General features: G+C 41.6%; 1 protein-coding gene across 4 annotated transcripts in view; it reads right to left on the bottom strand.

Moving 5' to 3' along the window:
- Window positions 1-10,357, bottom strand: part of LOC147465429 (uncharacterized) — a 74,190-nt gene extending 63,833 nt beyond the window's left edge. For 2 of the 4 annotated variants that reach the window (XM_086520031.1, XM_086520056.1), the window contains exons 1-8: window positions 9,984-10,310; window positions 9,745-9,847; window positions 9,547-9,661; window positions 7,955-8,058; window positions 7,775-7,861; window positions 1,320-1,400; window positions 156-265; window positions 22-83 (exon numbers count right to left, since the gene is read on the bottom strand). In XM_086520031.1, coding sequence (XP_086376157.1) covers window positions 22-83; window positions 156-265; window positions 1,320-1,400; window positions 7,775-7,861; window positions 7,955-8,058; window positions 9,547-9,661; window positions 9,745-9,847; window positions 9,984-10,267 — 946 coding nt within the window. In that variant the 5' untranslated portion in view covers window positions 10,268-10,310. Of the gene's footprint in view, window positions 1-21; window positions 84-155; window positions 266-1,319; window positions 1,401-7,774; window positions 7,862-7,954; window positions 8,059-9,546; window positions 9,662-9,744; window positions 9,848-9,983 lie in introns of all 4 variants that reach the window. The other 2 variants (XM_086520040.1, XM_086520049.1) reach the window with 2 other exon arrangements.
- Between the last annotated feature and the right edge of the window lie 8,938 nt (window positions 10,358-19,295).

Below are 19,295 nucleotides of genomic sequence, written 5' to 3'. Positions count from 1 at the left end.
GAAATTACAAAATGAAATTACCACTCTTCTTTAAGCGCTCAGAACCAGCAAGATCGACCAGAAAAAGCTTCCCTACCAAAATCCTTGATGTAAAATTTCAAACTATAAGTTGCATGATCTATGGAGCTACAATTTTTAGCTTATCCTTTCCTTACCCTTTTGATGTTCGCCGTCGGTCAGCACAGTTTCTTGTGTCCAGTGAGTGAACTGTCTTTTTCTCCACTGTTATAATGACAATAGCATGGCTGCGTGATGAATGTGCATTCTGCAGGCAATGTATAGCAAGATCAAAGACTCATTCAAAAACTTTAATCATTGGGAATTTGAAATAAGGATGAGTATGACATGCAAAATGTCATTTCTTTCGAAGAATACCAAGCCTAATTATGTTATTTGCACAAAACATCTAAGCTCACAAATAGTCAATTAAGATAAAGGTTGCTCACTACCTAATATCACAAACAGTTGAATTGAAGTAAACCTGTTCTCACTAAACCAGACTAGTTTAATGAATCGTCTTAACCGTCCACAATGCCAGTAAGATGAGCATACAATTTCCTGAAAGAATTGACATCACCCATGGGCAGGCATGTTTACCTCACAGTGCGTGTATCATTTGTTTTCCAAGTTTGTGCCAACATCTGCCAGTCAATAAAAGCTCTTTCTCTGATCATGTGTGAACAGGCAAATGCAATTTATGCTAATGTGTCTCTTGAACTGTCAAAGGGCAAATTCTAGTCACATATTGATGCTCAGGGTATCATCCAGCGATCACCATCCTCCCAAGCTCCTAGCCGTATCCTAAAAACCATGTAACTCCTATACCAAATATTCCTCAAAGCAGGCTGCAGAGGTCCACAGTTTATGTTCTCAGATGCATAGTTCAACAATGCATGAATTTGATGATACCTATAACATCATGCTTGTACAAGGGGTTTTGTACATTATCCTAATACAGTCAAGCACTCAAGTGACATATCCTCTGTTGACGACACATCATATCATTTCCCATTACCACGACCTCCCCAACATTACAGTAGCAGTCTACCGTATTCATTATTACTATGGGAGAGAGCCACAGGCAGAGACAGCAGACTACCATACACGTTAAAAAAGGTAAAAACTTTTCACATCCAAATGACACGTTAGCACCTTTGATTCCACAGATGTTTATCATGCAATCATTGATAAATTCACTCCTTTAAGGGCCATGGGTATTATCACTCCAGGTGAAACATCACAGATTCAAGGAACTATGTGAGGATGTTTTGTCTATTTTTAAACATCATTATACAAATTGAAACTGAGATGAGTTTTACCAATTTAGTGAAAGCACATTGACGATTGCAATCACCAAGCATTAACAAAGTAACAACATCCTCAAGTGACCTAACCTCAATCTGGTCAATGAAAACAAGACACAACCTATCAGAAAAATTGTGAGAATTTAGGTATCCTATAAGAAGAGAGAGCAACATTTGAATTGACGTTTGCAAAATAACACTAAATTGCAGAAGGCTAAAACCTTAATGTCAAAAGGGAACTACTTACATGTTTACAACACAACTTATACAATATCCATTAAGAAATCGAGCTGCCTAATTCCATTTAAAAGTTAACAAAAAACCTATTTTATGAAATCTTTTGAATCTAAACCAATCTTGAGCATACAATCTTAGTCAATGACTGGTGCAACTACTTGAACCGAATGGTCAATGTGTAGTGTGAATGCTCAAAAATCCCTCTCAGAGCACTCAGCATACACAAATTATCCCCCCATCCTCAATGCTACTGAGAAATGACGAGACCAAAAGCCTTGTTGCAAAGTCTTCCTGTCACAAATTGCTGACGTGTCAAAGCCTTGAAGAATGGAGCCAACTTGCAGATGTCGGCCGAGGGGCCTAAATCCTAAGAAGAACAAGTAACAGAAAAAGAAGACCTACCAACTTATGGGGACCCCGTCCGATGGGGCCCCAAGTGACATAAAGGATTAAAATAAAGCAGGACCCGCAGCTGCTGACGTGGTAGTTACCGGAAATCACGCTGACAGTGCTGACGTGGCAGGCTGTACGGATTTCCGCGTTTTGCGCTGGCAATTGTACGAAATTCCGTGATTTACACTAGCAGCTTTTTGGCATTGCTTTTGGACCAGAAGCTTTTGAGTTTGAAGGCTTTTCATGTAAACTGCTTTTGGGGCTTAGGGCCTTTAAATATGAGGCCATGGGCTCATTCTTTGGCATGCTTCTTGGAGAAGGTGCAGAGTCTGGAGTACCGGCTTGTACAATGTTGATGCAATATAAAGAAATACTGAAAGGGGCGCCAAGGTTTGGGGCCAATACTCTCTAGGGTGGAATTCCGTCACTACATGTCGCGTGTCGTCTCTCTCTCTCTCTCTCTCTCTCTCTCTCTCTCTCTCTCTCTCTCTCAGTTTACTTGTTATCGAAGTGCTAAAAGTTTGTTCAGTCTGTTCTTTTCTATTGGCACGTAGTGCGCGTCTTGTGACACTTCCCATGAAGCATGCACAAGTGCAAGTATGCACAGGGGAAAACGTGTCCTCAACACAGTTAATATGTAGCCCCTCAGCAATAAATCCTATGGGGTCTTTAATGACCTAGGGAAGCAGAATCAATAACAAAAAGAGTGGCCAAGGCATCCCCTTTACCTGAAATGTTACTCATTGGCAAACATGGTTTGCTGCAAAAGAGATTCCACCTATGTCTGCAACTTTCTATTCTTGCCACAAACTCTTTCCCTACCTTGTCACGAAAACCCAATTTTGATCAAATGGGAAACATATCATGCAGTGTCACGTGCACATCTAACCCTATGTACATGTGGACAAGCTACTTCATGACTAGGGTTCAGTTCAGCTTAGGAAGTGTTCGGACACCTTTGTGAGTCTGTTTGCAAGCCGTGCATGTACAGGCACTTAGAGTAGTTGCATTTCCACTGGTTACACACAGCATGATTATCACATTACAGTCAATACCCAGCAGGAGCATTTTACAGTGCATAGAACCCATTTTCCCTCTTTTAGCCATTTTTCACTTATTATTATTAAGTGACTTTGTTGGGAAACTGGGTAGGGCAAATTGACTAAGGAAATATATAAGAAAACAGTGTCACGTGCACATCTAACCCTATGTGCATGTGGACAAGCTACTTCATGACTAGGGTTCAGTTCAGCTTAGGAAGTGTTCTGGCACCTTTGTGAGTCTGTTTGCAGGCCGTGCATGTCCAGGCACTTAGACTAGTTGCATTTCCATTGGTTGCACACAGCATGATCATCAGATTACAGTCATTACCCATCAGGAGAATTCTACAGTGCATAGAACCCATTTTCCCTATTTTAGCCATTTTTCACTTATTATTAATAAGTGACTCTATTGGGAAACTGGGTAGGGCAATTTGGCTAAGGAAACTGGCAAAAGAGGCAACAGAGACCCAATGTCTGACAGTGCACCTTCTCAGCAAGACCCCAGGCAGGACAACCTAGCGTTTTTCAGCCAACCAGACCAACTAGCATTTTTGCAACAGATGGCCCTAGCGTTTTCTACAGCAACTTAGCTAGCGTTTTTTCATCAAGATCAGCCCCAACATTTTGCAGATTGTAGATCATCCTGGCGTTAGCAGGTTCCAGGAGATCAGACCAGCGTTTTTGCAATTGCAGATTACAATCAGCGTTTTGCAGATTCCCGGCAACAAAACCATCTAGTGCATCAGTGTTTTCAGTTTTCAGCAATCAGCCTCCGCACCGCAACCCCCAAACCTCGCAGATCTCACCTTCCCGCAACAAATCCTCGCCGCACGGTCAGTTCAGCCAGAGTTTGCAAATTCAGCCCGCTATTCACAGATTTCAGCATCTGCGTTTTCAACGCATCGTCGTCGCATCGTCATCATCGCCGTCATCACCGACATAGAGTCAAAATTCAGCAGATACAAGATTTGTAGATTTCAGTCCCTAGCGTTTTTAGTTTTCAGCTCGTCTCGTCGTCGTCGTCGTCGTCGACATCGTCGGCAAGTCCATTGCATTTAGATCATTGTACGAGGATTGTGCAATCAATAGCATAGACCTCTCTCGCCATAGAGAGTGGGGCCCTTGGAGGAGGATTTGACAACTTTCTGGTGTCGTATTCTTCTCTCTCTATCTCTCAGTCTCAGCACCTTCATTCGCAGTGTTTATCCACTTTGTTTGTGATCATTTGCACTGAATTTTCCCCACCAGAAGGTTTTTCCGACCCTCCCCCTTCCCCATCTACGCCAAGGATAGCACCAAATCCTATGGAGGCTTTGGTCAAGACGATGATGGACATGATGACGACAAGAACGCAACACGCGGCCTTGGATCGCGAGTACGAAGAAAGAACGGCAGCCTTAGAGCCTGAGCGCGAGCAAGCGCGCTTGGCGGCCAAAGACAGAAAGGCAGAATTGGATCGCGAGCGCGAAGAAAGACGGTTAGCCTTGGAGCGTGAGCGCTTGGCGGCCGAAGATAGACGAGCGGCCTTGGAGTTAGAGCGTGAGGCGCAAAGAGACCAACGCATGCAAGAGTTGATCCTACAGGTACTCACCTCGAAATCCAAGCCGGTCAAAGATGTTGGTAGTTCATCAAGTAGCAGAGACTCAAACTCCAACAACCCCATCACAGAGAAGATCACGTTCAGTAAGTATGACGGTAAGATGGATGCTAGTGTTATTCATTCTTGGTTGCATCAATTTAATGCTTATTTTGCGGCAACTGAGAAGATAGGGAATAGCAAGGTTTTGACGACAGCCATGTACCTTGCCGGTGATGCCATTAATTGGTACCACGCATGGCAAGAGACACAGTTGGCCGCGCACCTAGAGGAAGCTGATAAAGGCGCGCCTCTTTCTTTCAATTGGGCCAACTTCCAGGACAAGCTCAAGGTGCGGTTTATGCCACCCCAATACCTTGCACGGTTGAAGGACGATTGGTGCAGCCTCAAGCAAAATGGTATGCCAGTCATGTTTTTCTCTAATCGTGTTTTGCAGCTCGGCACCCAATTACGCAAATCGGATGATGAGCGCAAGAAGGCATTCCTTTATGGATTGGACGAGTATATCAAGTATGATATCGAGGTAGTCGATCCAATCGATCTCAACAAGGCGGTAGCGATTGCTCTCGCACAAGAGATGAAGCACAATAAGGGAAAGCCTAAGGAGAACAAAGCTTCTCAAAGTACCTCTCAGACTTCTCACAACCCTCAGAACGGTAAGAATGATAAGAATGGTAACTCTTCTAACCAATCTTCATCTAGTCTCTCAGAAAAGAACTCACACAATGAATCTAAGGGTAAAGCTAACACAATTGCTAAACCCAAGCTCACTCCAGATGAAAAAGCAGCATAGAGAATTTTAGGAGGAAGGTCGATGTTGGTTGAATCTAACATGTCCTAAGATTGAATCTAACGAATCTAAAGAACCCACAGAACCCACATCCTTTGTTAATGCCATAAATGAGAACTCTAGTGTGTGTCCCAAGTTTCTCATGATCCTCCCATTGATGAGTCTCTCATTAAGTGTTATGGTCATGTGAAGGGTCAGCGTTGTCATATTGTTTGATCCAGGCAGTATGCATGATGTGATTAGTGACTCTCTTGTCGAAAGAGCCCGCTTGGCGGTTAGCAAGACATCTCCTTTCGAGGTGTCGGGCTTCGCTCCCGGTATGGACTCTCTCATCACGCAAGAGTGCCTTGATGTGTTGTTCACTGTTCAACAAGTGTCCTTCCGCAGAAAATTTGTAGTATCTCCTCTTTCAGGATGTGATATGCTTTTAGGCATTCGACGGTTTCGTGAGCATAACCCTCTCATTGTTTGGGCAGCCAATACTTTCACTTTCAATGCCAAAAGTGACTCTCCCATTGTCATTCGTGGGGAGGAAGTGGTTCATTCTTCATCTCTCATTTCTAATGTGCAGGCGAAGATTGAAAAAAATCAAGAGAAGGAGACTCTCTCAGTCTTGTCTTCTCCAAAGAACGACACATATGTTTTGCATGATAAAGATGTGATTATTCACAATGATGATGATTTGCAGGATAAAGATGTGATTATTCACAATGATGATGATGATGATTTGCATTTGGTCTTTATAGAAGACTAGAATGTTTCCAGTCACTTTAAATGGAATGGGTATGTTCATGTTTTTGTGTTGGAAGTGGTTTCAAGAATTTTCCTCCTTGGAGATTCTTAAAGAAGGTAGACGCACGACCATAGCCGAAGTTGCAACAGTGACGCAACCACATGAATTTGTTGCTTTCGGCACGGTCCAAAGATGCAAGCATTGCAGGCCTTTATGAAGTTCAAGTATCGCACGACCCACGCATCAGAGTGGGCCGGCGAAGAGTCCTTCCCAAGATTTTAGTCATTGTTGGTGATCTCCCTCGGGCCTCGACACCATACACTTCGGTACCAGTACCTCACTTTAAAAAGGAGGGGATGTCACGTGCACATCTAACCCTATGTGCATGTGGGCAAGCTACTTCATGACTAGGGTTCAGTTCAGCTTAGGAAGTGTTCTGGCATCTTTGTGAGTTTGTTCGCAGACCGTGGATGTCCAGACACTTAGAGTAGTTGCATTTCCTCTGGTTGCACACAACATAATCATCAGATTACAGTTGGTACCCATTAGGAGCATTTTACAGTGCATAGAACCCATTTTTCCTATTTTAGCCATTTTTCACTTATTATTATTAAGTGACTTTGTTGGGAAACTAGGGAGGGCAATTTGGCTAAGGAAATATATAAGAAAAGTAGCGCTATCACTTTCTAGCAAAAGAGACAGCAGAGACCCACTGTCTTGACAGTGCATCTTCTCAGCAAGACCCCAGGCAGGACAACCTAGCATTTTTCAACCAACCAGACCACCTAGCGTTTTTGCAGCAGATAGCCCTAGCGTTTTCTGCAGCAACTTAGCTAGCGTTTTTTCATCAAGATCAGCCCCAACGTTTTGCAGATTGCAGATCAGCCTGGCGTTAGCAGTTTCCAGCAGATCAGCCCAGCGTTTTTGCAATTACAGATTACCATCAGCGTTTTGCAGATTCTCGACGACAGAACCATCTAGTGCATTGGTGTTTTCAGTTTTCAGCAATCAGACTCCGTACCGCAACCCCCAAACCTCGCAGATCTCACCTTCCCGCAACAGATCCTCGCTGCACGGTCAGATCAGCCAGAGTTTGCAGATTCAACCCACTATTCGCAGATTTCAGCATCTGCGTTTTCAACGCATCATCGTCGCGTCGTCATCGCCGTAGTCACTGACATAGAGTCAGAATTCAGCAGAAAGAAGATTTGCAGATTTCAGCCCCTAGCGTTTTTAGTTTTCAGCCTGTCTCGTCATCGTCATCGACATCGTCGGCAAGTCCATTGCATTTAGACCATTGTACGAGGATTGTGCAATCAATAGCATAGACCTCTCTCGCCATAGAGAGTGGGGCCCTTGGAGGAGGGTTTGACAACTTTCTGGTGTCGTATTCTTTTGTCTCTACCTCTCAGTCTCAGCACCTTCATTGACAATGTTTATCCACTTTGTTTGTGATCATTTCCACTCTCTCATTAAAGGAACGGAAGGCTCTCCCTTCCGTAAGTAAAAGGAACCCTTGAGCACAGTTCGAAGCACTCATCTTGAGCAAAGTTCAACATTCACTTCCGCTACATTTTACATGCAGCTGAAATACTCACTCTCCCTAAATTATCTACTTAAAGCATCAAATACAAACATAGGATGCAAGATCACGTGTTAAGAGCATATTAAACACACCTCATGCACACCTGCTATGAAGATTCCCCCATCCTCTCCTTCTCGAATTTGAAGATTTGATGTTTCTGGATTCAACAAATCTTGGATCTACAGTCATATTGACAAACAGCACCATCATAATAATGCATCCGAAACATTCATATCAATTGTAGTAGAAGTTAAGAAAGCCACGGCACTTACTGTTTCCATGTAAATCTGAATGTAGCTCATTGATATGTGATACTCGTGACTTTTGTCATTAGCAGCATACTCAAATATGTTTGCAGCAGATCTTGGAATAATACCTATGTTGCAAAGATCAAATAAAGACTGAAATGGCGCCAAAGTGATCAAGGTATCATGAACCTTGGACCAAAATTTTCAGAATGAAGTCAATATTATGATCAGAGAATAAGGAGGCACATATTTTCAAGTTTACATTGCTGAACTCTACACTTCGATAGGGAATCTTGAAACCAGTGTACATGGGGAAGGTTGCAAACTGTCATTACTTGTGATTAAAACAGGAGCAAGGGCTTTCAAAGAGTTTCCTCCATATGTTTGGAACCTGTCCATACACCTTTTGCTTTTTGACTTTAACAACTATAAATCTAAGCTTTTCATTTTGTTTCATGAATCTGGCATGCCTATTCCCAGGATTGTGGTTCTCTCTCCATTGGGGAGAGGTTGCTTCTTTCAATACTAGTTTGAGACATCAGATCAAGCTAGTCAAGCTCTTGCACAGTAAATTGGTTTCTTTGGAGGACTATTGTTTGGTATGCAAGGTGGTGGGATACACGCTGTCAGGTAGACAGCTAATGGACTACCTCAAGGCTATCTTTGTTGACATGCTGCTTCCCAAGAGTGTGATCGTCTCTCCGTTGGGAGAGGTTGCTTCAGGGTTCAATACCAGTTTGAAACATCAGATCAAGCTAGACAAGCTCTTGCATGGACTCCCCTTGACTTTGGCAGAGCTTACTGTTATTTATACAGATGAAGGCAGATGAACGATCTTGCTAGCTTGGGTGAGGGTCTTGTTGTCACAATTAGGTTGCCATGGTTACTACCAAAGTTCCAGCAGCAAATTTCAGAGGCTGGTGGTAGTCTGGGAGTTGTGCTTAGTGATTCCCATCTTGTGAAAATTCCTCCTTGATTCGTCTCTCCTCCTGGGATACATGGCGCAGAGATTATTTAAAAAGTTGTATTTATTGGGCAAATCCAGCTGTGTCAACCGATCTCGGACTGCATCACTATATATATGCAAAGTAGCCTTTGTAAACTCCCTATTTGTCTCAATAAAAAAGAGAGAGAAAGAGAGATTGCAAGCCAAGCTTGAGATTGCAGTTAACCTGATTGGCTGGATGGTGTACTGATATTGATATCAACATTTTGACTTTATATCTCTTTTGAACGCCCATTTAGTAGACTTGGTCATTTTGGGGGATTTTCCAAATTCAAAAGAAAGGTAGGTTAGGCAATTCACATTGCAAAATGTGTAAGAGCCTTGGTTATTGATGTGGTGAATTATTCTGCGCATAAGTTGGTATACCCAAAAAGCAGCCCATACAAACCCAAGCTCCGTTGCCACCATTGAAATGCCAACACTCCTGTCAAACTACGGGCCTCAGTACCTGATACAAAATCCTCACAAACTTGTGGACCGAAGTTACTCCATGTTCTTTTCAAATCCCAGGAATCAAGTATTGTACAAACGGAGAACACTTCATTACTCTTCCTTTAAAAGCATCAAAGCATTACACGACATTGATATCTGTTCAAGACATCATTCATACCTTCAACTCTTGATCCGTTTGTTTCATTGATTACCACATCTGACAGTGTGTATGTTTTGCCTGCTCCTGTTTGTCCGTATGCCATGATTGTGCCATTATAACCTTCTAAGACATCCTGTTCAGTTTCTGGAAATTGAGGAGTGGGCAGTATAGGGGAAAAACATCCAGAAGAAAAGCAGAGTTGTTAAGACTGCTTGCCAGAACAATTGGCTGTGCAGCAACTTGATAAACATCTGCTTGGGTGGCTGAATCACCAAGAACCGCATCAAATTTGAACTCTGTATAGTCCACAAAGCTTCCCCTGCTATGAAGACATAGAAGATTGGCATTCAGACGTATGGAGCACGGATCATGATTATGGCTTCTTCTGCCAAAAGGATGTCCACAGATGTGTGTTGTGCAACAAAATGGGGAGGGTAAGAGTGAAGCATGCTTGCTTTCTCCTCACTGTGACAGTGCTTTTCACAGGGTTGACGAAAACAACAGGTATCTCATTCTCGTGGCCCTCTTCGACCTTCATGAACGGCCGCGCTCTCACAGTAACCCTAACGCGCTCTGCGAGAAAAGAAGGGAGTAGGTAGAGAGGAGCAAGAAGGGCTTTGGAGAAAAACCAGAAAAGAAGGGGGATTACCACTGTCGCTGTCCTGTAGGAAATGCGATTTGGCGTGGTGGGCTGAGGAAAGCATGTCGGGAGGAGGCTTATCCAGAGAAAGAATGCCATGGAATTTGCAGCGATTGGAGGCGCAATGCCTTGGCGTGCTGTGGTCGCCCATCTGCTGCAACCACTGGCAGTTTGCGCGGGTTTGTCAAAATAAGCAGCTAGAAAAATAACGCATTTTCCCGGTTATTAGGTCAAAATTTGAAACTTTCGCAGGTAAAGTTCCCGGTTCGGTCCTTTTTTTAGGAATTTAAATAAAATGTTACATGAAATCTAGAAAACGTCTCAAAAAATGTTTTTACAAACTTATAAAATGTTATATGAAGTGCTCATAAAAATTATAATTTGTCACTCTTGTACACAACCTCAATAGTAACTACACTCATGAAAAGCACCGACGCAAAACAATTGTCGATATTTCACTAAAACTCGTACTTTAGGTTAAGAAAAAAAAGAGTAGGGTGCATGCAATAATCCATGGTGTGTTAGACTTTTTTGTAATTATCATGTGAAAAGAAATTCTTTGTGACTAGAATTAAATATAGAAAGTTGTGTGGGTCAAATCTGCAACGTTTACGAATTCAATTAATGAACACATAAAACATTTACTTCATCTAAATTTGCAATGTCTTATGATGCGTATATACTAAATCTATGACAACATTATATAAGGTGATACTATTTGATAGCTATGCAAGCCAGTACATTTGGCCATTTATGTCTTATCCCAACCAAAAATTACGCTTGTTGTAATTCCTATTTTTTTATTTATCAGAAATTAGCATAAAAATAAAGTCCACTTTTGAATTTTTCTATTAATCTCACTTATTTGTATACAAATACCTCATATGAACACAATTGGAAAATTTATGTACACACTTTCATTAGTTTTTCATAGCAATGTATTTTTTTGCAAAAAACTACGCACTATAATATCTTTTAAATGAGCTTAAATTACAAGATACTTGTGAGTTTGAAACCTTGAAACATGCTAATTAATTGATGGGTATTGGCCTATATATACATTATAGGCCCTAAGTTTTTTCCCATAACTTCATCGTGTTAATGAAAAAGGCCTTGAAAGACCAAAAGTTTCCTCTTTCTCAACGTTTTCAAGGTTTCGATATTTAATTATAACAAAAATCTAGTCTCATAACTAATTTATGAAGCTCAATTTCTTGCTATAATAAGTTTTTTCCTATCCATACACCTTTAAATCTAGGCAAAATCTTATCTTGATGAGAAGTTATATTCAATTTATGAAAATTTTGTTAAAACTGCACTAATTTTTTTTTCCATCTTAAAACTTATCACCATAATCTTAATTTGGTGTTAATTTTTTAAATTTTACTATGTTCTTCACCTCATAACTGACTTAAGGTTTGAATGTGAGCTATAAATCTTTTTTCTAGCTTCACTAAATAATTATGACAAGTTGCTGGGAAAACATGACACTTTAGTGTCTTAGGACACTTGAGTGTCCGATTATAGAACTAGTGTTAAAGGCAAGCTCAAAATCTAACCAGGATTTTACGATTGCAGCCAATTAAAAAATACACTCGACCCCAATTTTTTTCTAACACTGCAAGAAGGAGGGGGGGGGGATAAATTCCCCAATTTAACAACCCTAAGCAAGGGGCGGGCACTTTTTCTACGTTCTTCTCCATCTTGAGTTGATGCCACCACTATCTTGAAATCAAGGGTAAAGGGACCACTTAAAGACAAGTCCCGAAATAGGGACTCGTTGAATCCCAAAGAAAGGTGCTATATCGCTCCATTTTAGAGGCAACACATCAACGAGCGACTCCATCCTTATCATGGTGGGGAGCAGATCATTACCATTTGATGGTGGGATATGTTCCCATATACATATGGTAGTGATGTGTGTGAACACACTAGGACCGTCGGGCCATTTTTTCCCTCTTTAGGAGGTTTTTTTCCCCGTGCATTGTATATACGCCCATCACTCTAGGGCTATCTATCTTTCCATTGCACACTAAGTAGCATACTCTCAGTTGTGTGCCTTGAGCTTCCTTCGTCTTCTCCAAGCTGTGTGCGTTTCTCTGCAACCCTAATTCCAACAATTCGTATCAGAGCAGGTTGCATCCTCCCACAGCCTTAGTCGCAAGCAGCTCCAACACACGCCTGCTCGCTTTCTCCGATTTCAGTGAGCTTTGGCGAGCATTTGTAGGTCGACAAAAATTTTGGGTAAGCTCGTAGAGCTTAGTTGTTAAGTATGGAGCCTGATTTACCCTTGTAATTTTCTGTGGTAAAAACGCACATTTGTAAGGCCCCCATTATGAGGAGAAGCCATCCCGTGCGTAAAGGAAAATCACTCGCCGAAAGTCAATGGCCGGTGGCCGGTGGCCGAATTCAATGGCCGGTGGCTGAATTCAAAAGCGGATTTGTTTACACAAGGGCGGCCACACATGGGCGGATTGGAGGGTCCGATTTGGACTTATTCACACAAGGGCGGCTACACATGGCTGCCTCTCATAAGAGAGGGCAGCCCTTTTGGCCTATAAAAGGAGGCCATTTCTACACACAATTTATAGAGCGTGAAGTTGATGCAACAAGGTGAGTGTGAGGTGGTGAGAGTGAAGCAAGGCGGGGGCTCCATTAAGGGTATCGTATGTACCACGTATATCGTATGTACTCTCTCTCTCTCTCTCTCTCTCTCTAATCTCGTGTATGTAAATCTGTCTCTCTCCATTAAGTAATCTACTCAATTATCTATTTAGCTACGTCTTATTTCCTAACAACTGGTATCAGAGCAAGGTTTGCTCGTAGCTAAGTTATCTCAAGGAAAGGATTCTTGAATTGAGTGGGAGTTATGGCGGAGGAAGGGAAGCTCAAGATTGAGAAGTTCAACGGCAAAAACTACGAACATTGGAAGATGCAGATTGAAGACTATCTCTACCAGAAGGATCTCTATTTGCCACTAGGCGGTCTTGCGAAGAAGCCCGCAACAATGGCAGATGAAGCATGGATTGTCCTTGATCGAAAGGCATTGGAAACAATCCGGTTAAGCTTGGCGTCAACGGTGGCCTTCAATGTTTCGGAGATGAAGACCACGGAGGACTTGATGAAGTCACTTGACAACTTCTACGAGAAACCATCAGCATCCAATAAGGTATTTCTTATGAAGCACTTGTTCAATCTAAAGATGGCAGAGAATGGTTCAGTTGTAGAACACCTAAATGACTTTAACACAAACATAAGTCAACTTCGATCGGTGAAAATCAATTTCGATGACGAAGTGCGAGCTCTCCTTATACTATCATCTTTACCGGATAGTTGGGACAGCCTTGTGATGGCTGTAAGTAATTCTATTTCTGGCACAAATACTCTTAAGTTTGATGATGTTGTGGGTGTTCTCCTAAGCGAGGAAATACGAAGGAGAAGCACGGGAGAACCATCAAGTGCTGCACTGTCAGTGGAAACAAGAGGAAGGCCTAAGGAGAGATTCAAAAACCAAAAGGGTCGTGATCGCTCAAGGCGGAGCAAGTCACGCACAAAGTCAGTTCTTGAACGTTGGAACTGCGGCAAGAAGGGCCACGTCAAGAAGGATTGCTAGTCCAAGAAGAAGAAGGAGACAGAGTCTCAAGACAACAAGCCAACATCGGAGGCCAATGTGGCAGGTAAAGTAGAGCAAGATGCTTTAATTCTCTCATTAGACAATGTGTCTAATTCCTGGATAGTAGATTTCGGGGCTTCATTCCATGCGACACCACTGTGCAAGCAACATTTCCAAGACTACACCAAAGGTAATTTTGGATATGTATACTTGGGAGATGATGAAGCTTGTGAGATTGTCGGCAAAACAGTTTCTGTCAAAACTACTAACGAAAATGAATGGAAGCTTAAAGATGTTAGGCATGTTCCTTCTCTTCGCAAAAATTTGATCTCTACAGGACAATTGGACGATGAAGGTCACAACATTGCATTCGGAAACAAATGGTGGAAGATCTCAAAGGGATCTTTGGTGGTTGCCAAGGGAGGAAAAGTCGGTACACTTTACTTGTGTACTGTTAGCACGCAACCTTCATTTTGTGCAGCAACTACAGAAGTTGACAGTGCGGTGTGGCACTACCAACTTGGGCATATGAGTGCCAAAAGAATGCAAATCCTTCAAACAAAGAAGCTTCTATCAGGTTTGAAAGAAGTGAACTTAGAGTTATGTGAAGATTGTGTTTATGGTAAACAACAGAGGAAAAAATTTCAAAAATCAAGAAATGAAAGAAAAAATAAAAAACTTGAGTTGATTCATTCTGATGTTTGGGGTCCTGCAAGTACACCATCACTTGGTGGCTCATTGTACTATGTAACATTCATAGACGATGCGACTAGAAAAACATGGTTTTATGTCATGAAGAATAAGTCCGATGTATTTTCCATATTTCAAAGGTGGAAAGCCTTTGTGGAGAATGAAATAGGTACCAAGGTTAAATGCCTTAGATCCGACAATGGAGGTGAATATTGGAGCCAAGCTTTTGTGCTAGCAATGGCATTCCGAGGCAAAGGACACCTCAACAAAATGGGATTTCGGAAAGGATGAACAGGACAATCATGGAGCGAGCACGAAGCATGCGGCTACATGCAGGCCTATCACTTGATCTTTGGGCGAAAGCTGTAAGTACAATTGTGTACTTAATCAATCGGTCACCCTCAACAGCATTGGATGGGGGAGTTCCAGAAGAGGCATGGACAGGTAAACCGGTGAATTATGCATTTCTCAAAGTGTTTGGGTGTGAGGCTTTCATGCACATAGATAGAAGCGTAAGATCAAAGCTAGATGCAAAGTCTAAAAAGTGTTTCTTCATTGGCTATGGAGAAGGTGACTTTGGGTATCGCCTATGGAATCCTGAAGATGGTAAAATCTTAAGGAGTAGGGATGTAATTTTTAACGAACAAAATATATACAAAGATTACTTGGAAAGAAAACAAACAAAAGAAACAGGTGATGAGTACATGGAGCTTGAGGACGGTGAAGACTCAAGGACTGCAAACGATGACAATGTGCAACAACGTCAACCAAATGAGGAGCCTCAACCTATTCCCCAAAGATCTACAAGAGCAAGTAGACCTCCAGAAAGGTTTGTTCCTTCCTTCAACCGTCTCTTGATCTCAAATTCTGGAGAGCCGGAATCATACGAAGAAGTTATGCAACATGAATCCAAAGAAGAATGGACGAAGAGCATGCAAGTGGAGATGGACTCACTACATCGCAACCAAACATGGGAGTTGGTTGAGTTTCCTAAAGGTAAGCGGGCACTTCAAAACAAATGGGTGTACAAGCTGAAGGAAGAAGAAGGTGGGAAGAAAAGGTACAAGTCTAGGCTTGTGGTAAAAGGGTTTTCTCAAAAGAAAGGTATTGACTTCAATGAAATATTCTCTCCTGTTGTAAAAATGAACTCAATTAGGCTTGTCTTAAGCCTTGTGGCTGCTCATGATCTAAATCTCGAGCAAATGGATGTAAATACGGCATTCCCTCATGGTGACTTAGAGGAGGAAATCTACATGCTTCAAGCAAAGGGGTATGAAGTAAAAGGTAAGGAGAAAATGGTTTGCAGATTAAAGAAGAGCTTGTATGGTTTAAAGCAAGCATCAAGACAATGGTACTTGAAGTTTGATCGATGGATGTTGGATCATGGATTCACAAGATGCAACTCGGATCACTTCGTCTACACGAAGAATTTGGGAGATGGGAAATTCATCATTCTAATGTTGTATGCTGATGACATGTTGATTGCAAGTGCTAACATGCAGGACATCAAAGACCTAAAAGAGGAGCTGTCTAAATCTTTTTCAATGAAAGATTTAGGTGCTGCAAAGAGGATACTTGGTATGAAAATATAAAGGGACAGGACAAAGAAGACAATAAAGCTATCTCAAGAAGATTACATCAAGAAGGTACTAGAAAGGTTTGCAATGCAAAATGCAAAACTAGTTTCTACACCTTTGGCTGGTCACTTTAAACTAACAAAGGATATGTGTCCAAAGACACAAGAGGAGATAGCCTATATGTATAAAGTTCCATATGCTGCAACGGTAGGTTCTCTAATGTATGTTATGGTCTGGACAAGGCCAGACATTGCACATGCAGTGGGAGTTGTGAGTAGGTTCATGGACAACCCAGGTAAAGAGCATTGGCAAGCTGTGAAGTGGATACTTAGGTATCTAAAAGGGACAACAACAAATGCTTTGTATTTTGGAGGAACTGATATTTTTCTAGAAGGGTATGCTGATGCAGATATGGCAGGTGACAAAGATACTCGAAAGAGCACTACTAGCTATGTGTTCACGGTTGGAGGCACAACAGTAAGCTGGGCTTCAAAGCTGCAGAAAGTGGTTTCACTTTCTACCATGGAAGCAGAGTATGTAGCAATGACGGAGGCAAGCAAAGAAATTCTATGGCTTCATAGATTCTTAGAAGAGCTTGGATTCAAACAAGACAATTGTGTCTTGTACAGTGATAGCCAAAGCACTATCCATCTTGCAAAGAACTTAGCCTTTCATTCAAGGACAAAGCACATTGAGGTGAGATATCACTTCATACTCACTCTTTTGGAAGAGGGACAGCTAAAGCTAGGAAAGGTGCATACAAGTGAAAATCTTGCAGACATGTTTACAAAGGTGGTCAACAAGGAGAAGTTGAGCTTTTGCTCATCTTCAATCGGCATTCAAGGATAAGAAGCCAGAATGGAAAGCAGTCACACAGGTTTGGTTTGGAGATCAGTCTCCTAGTGGGAGATTGTTAACACTAGAATGGTAACAGGACACTTTTGTGTCCTGTTAAGTGACCATTTTGCTTGAATTATTTCACGAGTATGAAAATGAATTTCTAGGTGCTATATATCCACAAAGTTGCCTTATGAGCTGAAAAAAACTTAGCATTTTTTTTGGAGTATCGATCTCACCATTAATCTTACTCTTCCACAACATTTTTGAGCCTAAACTGTGTGAAAAAACGGGTCCTGTTTTTGGCTTTTTTTCAATTTTTGGCAACTATACCACTTTAAACTTCATGTTTGTGAGGTTTATATGGCTAGAGGTTAGGCCTTCATAGTTCTCAACATGTTTTGATGCTTGTAGGGAGAGCTAAGTGTTAAAATTGAAAGTTATGACCAATTTACAAGAATTGCATAATCTTGTTTTTTGGCCAAAATTAGCACTTTTATGATTTTTTTGGTGGCTTTCTTGATATCCAAATTCAATTTTGATTGTGTAAGTGTAATGTATAACATAAAGGTAATCTTCCTTGAGTTTTGAGGGACCTAATATGCTATATAGCATAGTATATGGTAATGGTTGAGTTTCTTGATTGCTGAAGAATACGATATATTTTAGAGTAGCAAGTATAGCTTTCTCAATATTGCTAGTTTCTTAGGCCAATTGTGTGTATTTTGTAGGTAGTAACCATATCTAATCATAGACTACAAACTTGGCTAGAAATTGAGTAGTTTCTATGGGTTTCTAGAGGTCATAATGCTAAACCCAATTTTTTACTGTTTGCTGTATTTAGCACTTTATCATTGCCCCCAAGGTTCCAATTGTAAGAGATCCATTATCCTTTTGACATGCTCCATGACTCCTTTTGAATCCAAAGGCCCAAAGGGAACTAAGAAAACATGTATATAGTATCTGTATTGAGCATGACTATAGAAACTTTGATGATACGTCCCAGAATGGCAAAAAAGCAACTCTTTTGTACCTATTTTTTTGCCCAAAAAAAAAATAGTGAGGTAAAAGCAACCATATCTTTTGGTCACCAACCCATTGAAGTTAACGGGGCATTTTATCTCATGTCCTACAAAAATCCCCACTCTTATTTATATGCAATCAACCGTAAGAAATTGCTATTTTGGGCAAAATGCATTGGTCCATCAACTTTGGAGGCTTGTAGTGACCAAGGGATGAGAAAAATTACAAGTTTCTCATTTTTTCCATACATAGTAGTTATTGAACTATAAGCTCATGAAAGGATTTTTCAAAATGAGTGGATCTACTATGGTTTTGGAATTTTTTCCCAAAACCCTGAAAGGACACTTTTATGTCCTGTTAGGTTACCATTCTAGTGTTAAGTATGGAGCCTGATTTACCCTTGTAATTTTCTGTGGTAAAAACACACATTTGTAAGGCCCCCATTATGAGGAGAAGCCATCGCGTGCGTAAAGGAAAATCACTCGCTGGAAACCAAAATTTTCACGGCCAAAAATCAGGGACAACTTTAGGGGCCTCGGGGGCGGAAACCCCCGAGACTTTTTTTTCCCTCGTCGGAATATTCCTTTTCACCGGAATATTATGGCCGGACGGCGGCCGAAAAGTGGTTGGAAAACAACCGTCGGTTGGCCGGTGGTGGTCGGAAGTCAATGGCCGGTGGCCGGTGGCCGAATTCAAAAGTGGATTTGTTTACACAAGGGCGGCCACCCATGGGCGGATTGGAGGGTCCGATTTGGACTTATTCACACAAGGGCAGCTACACATGGATGCCTCTCATAAGAGAGGGCAGCCCTTTTGGCCTATAAAAGGAGGCCATTTCTACACACATTTTATAGAGTGTGAAGTTGATGCAACAAGGTGAGTGTGAGGTGGTGAGAGTGAAGCAAGGCGGGAGCTCCATTAAGGGTATAATCCCTTTGTAAACTACTTCTTGTTTTGAAGTACTAAAGCCATTGAGTGGCTGCTTTCCCGTGGACGTAGCCCACATTGGGTGAACCACGTATATCGTGTGTACTCTCTCTCTCTCTCTCTCTCTCTCTACTCTATAATCTCGTGTATGTAAATCTGTCTCTCTCCATTAAGTAATCTACTCAATTATCTATTTAGCTACGTCTTATTTCCTAACATTAGTCTGCTCAAATTTTTGATTCAGACTAATTTCAGCCTCCGTTTCCACTATAGCCAGGTCTGTGCAGGCAATTTCATCGTTTTGTGCAGAATTTTTGTCAGTGCCAAATACTGCATAACAGGTGCCATACAATCTATTGCGGGTTGTGCTATATAGCACGTGATGGTCTCACTCAGTTTCTCCTCATTTCGGGCAGTTTTCACATTAGGTGCAGGCATTTTCCATGGCTGACAACAGCAC

Source organism: Adiantum capillus-veneris, chromosome 1, assembly GCF_014529385.1.
Source record: "Adiantum capillus-veneris isolate H3 chromosome 1, ASM1452938v2, whole genome shotgun sequence".
Classification (NCBI taxonomy): Eukaryota; Viridiplantae; Streptophyta; class Polypodiopsida; order Polypodiales; family Pteridaceae; genus Adiantum; species Adiantum capillus-veneris.
The sequence above is the reverse complement of the archived record's forward strand: the minus strand, read 5'-3'. Positions and strand labels throughout refer to the sequence as shown.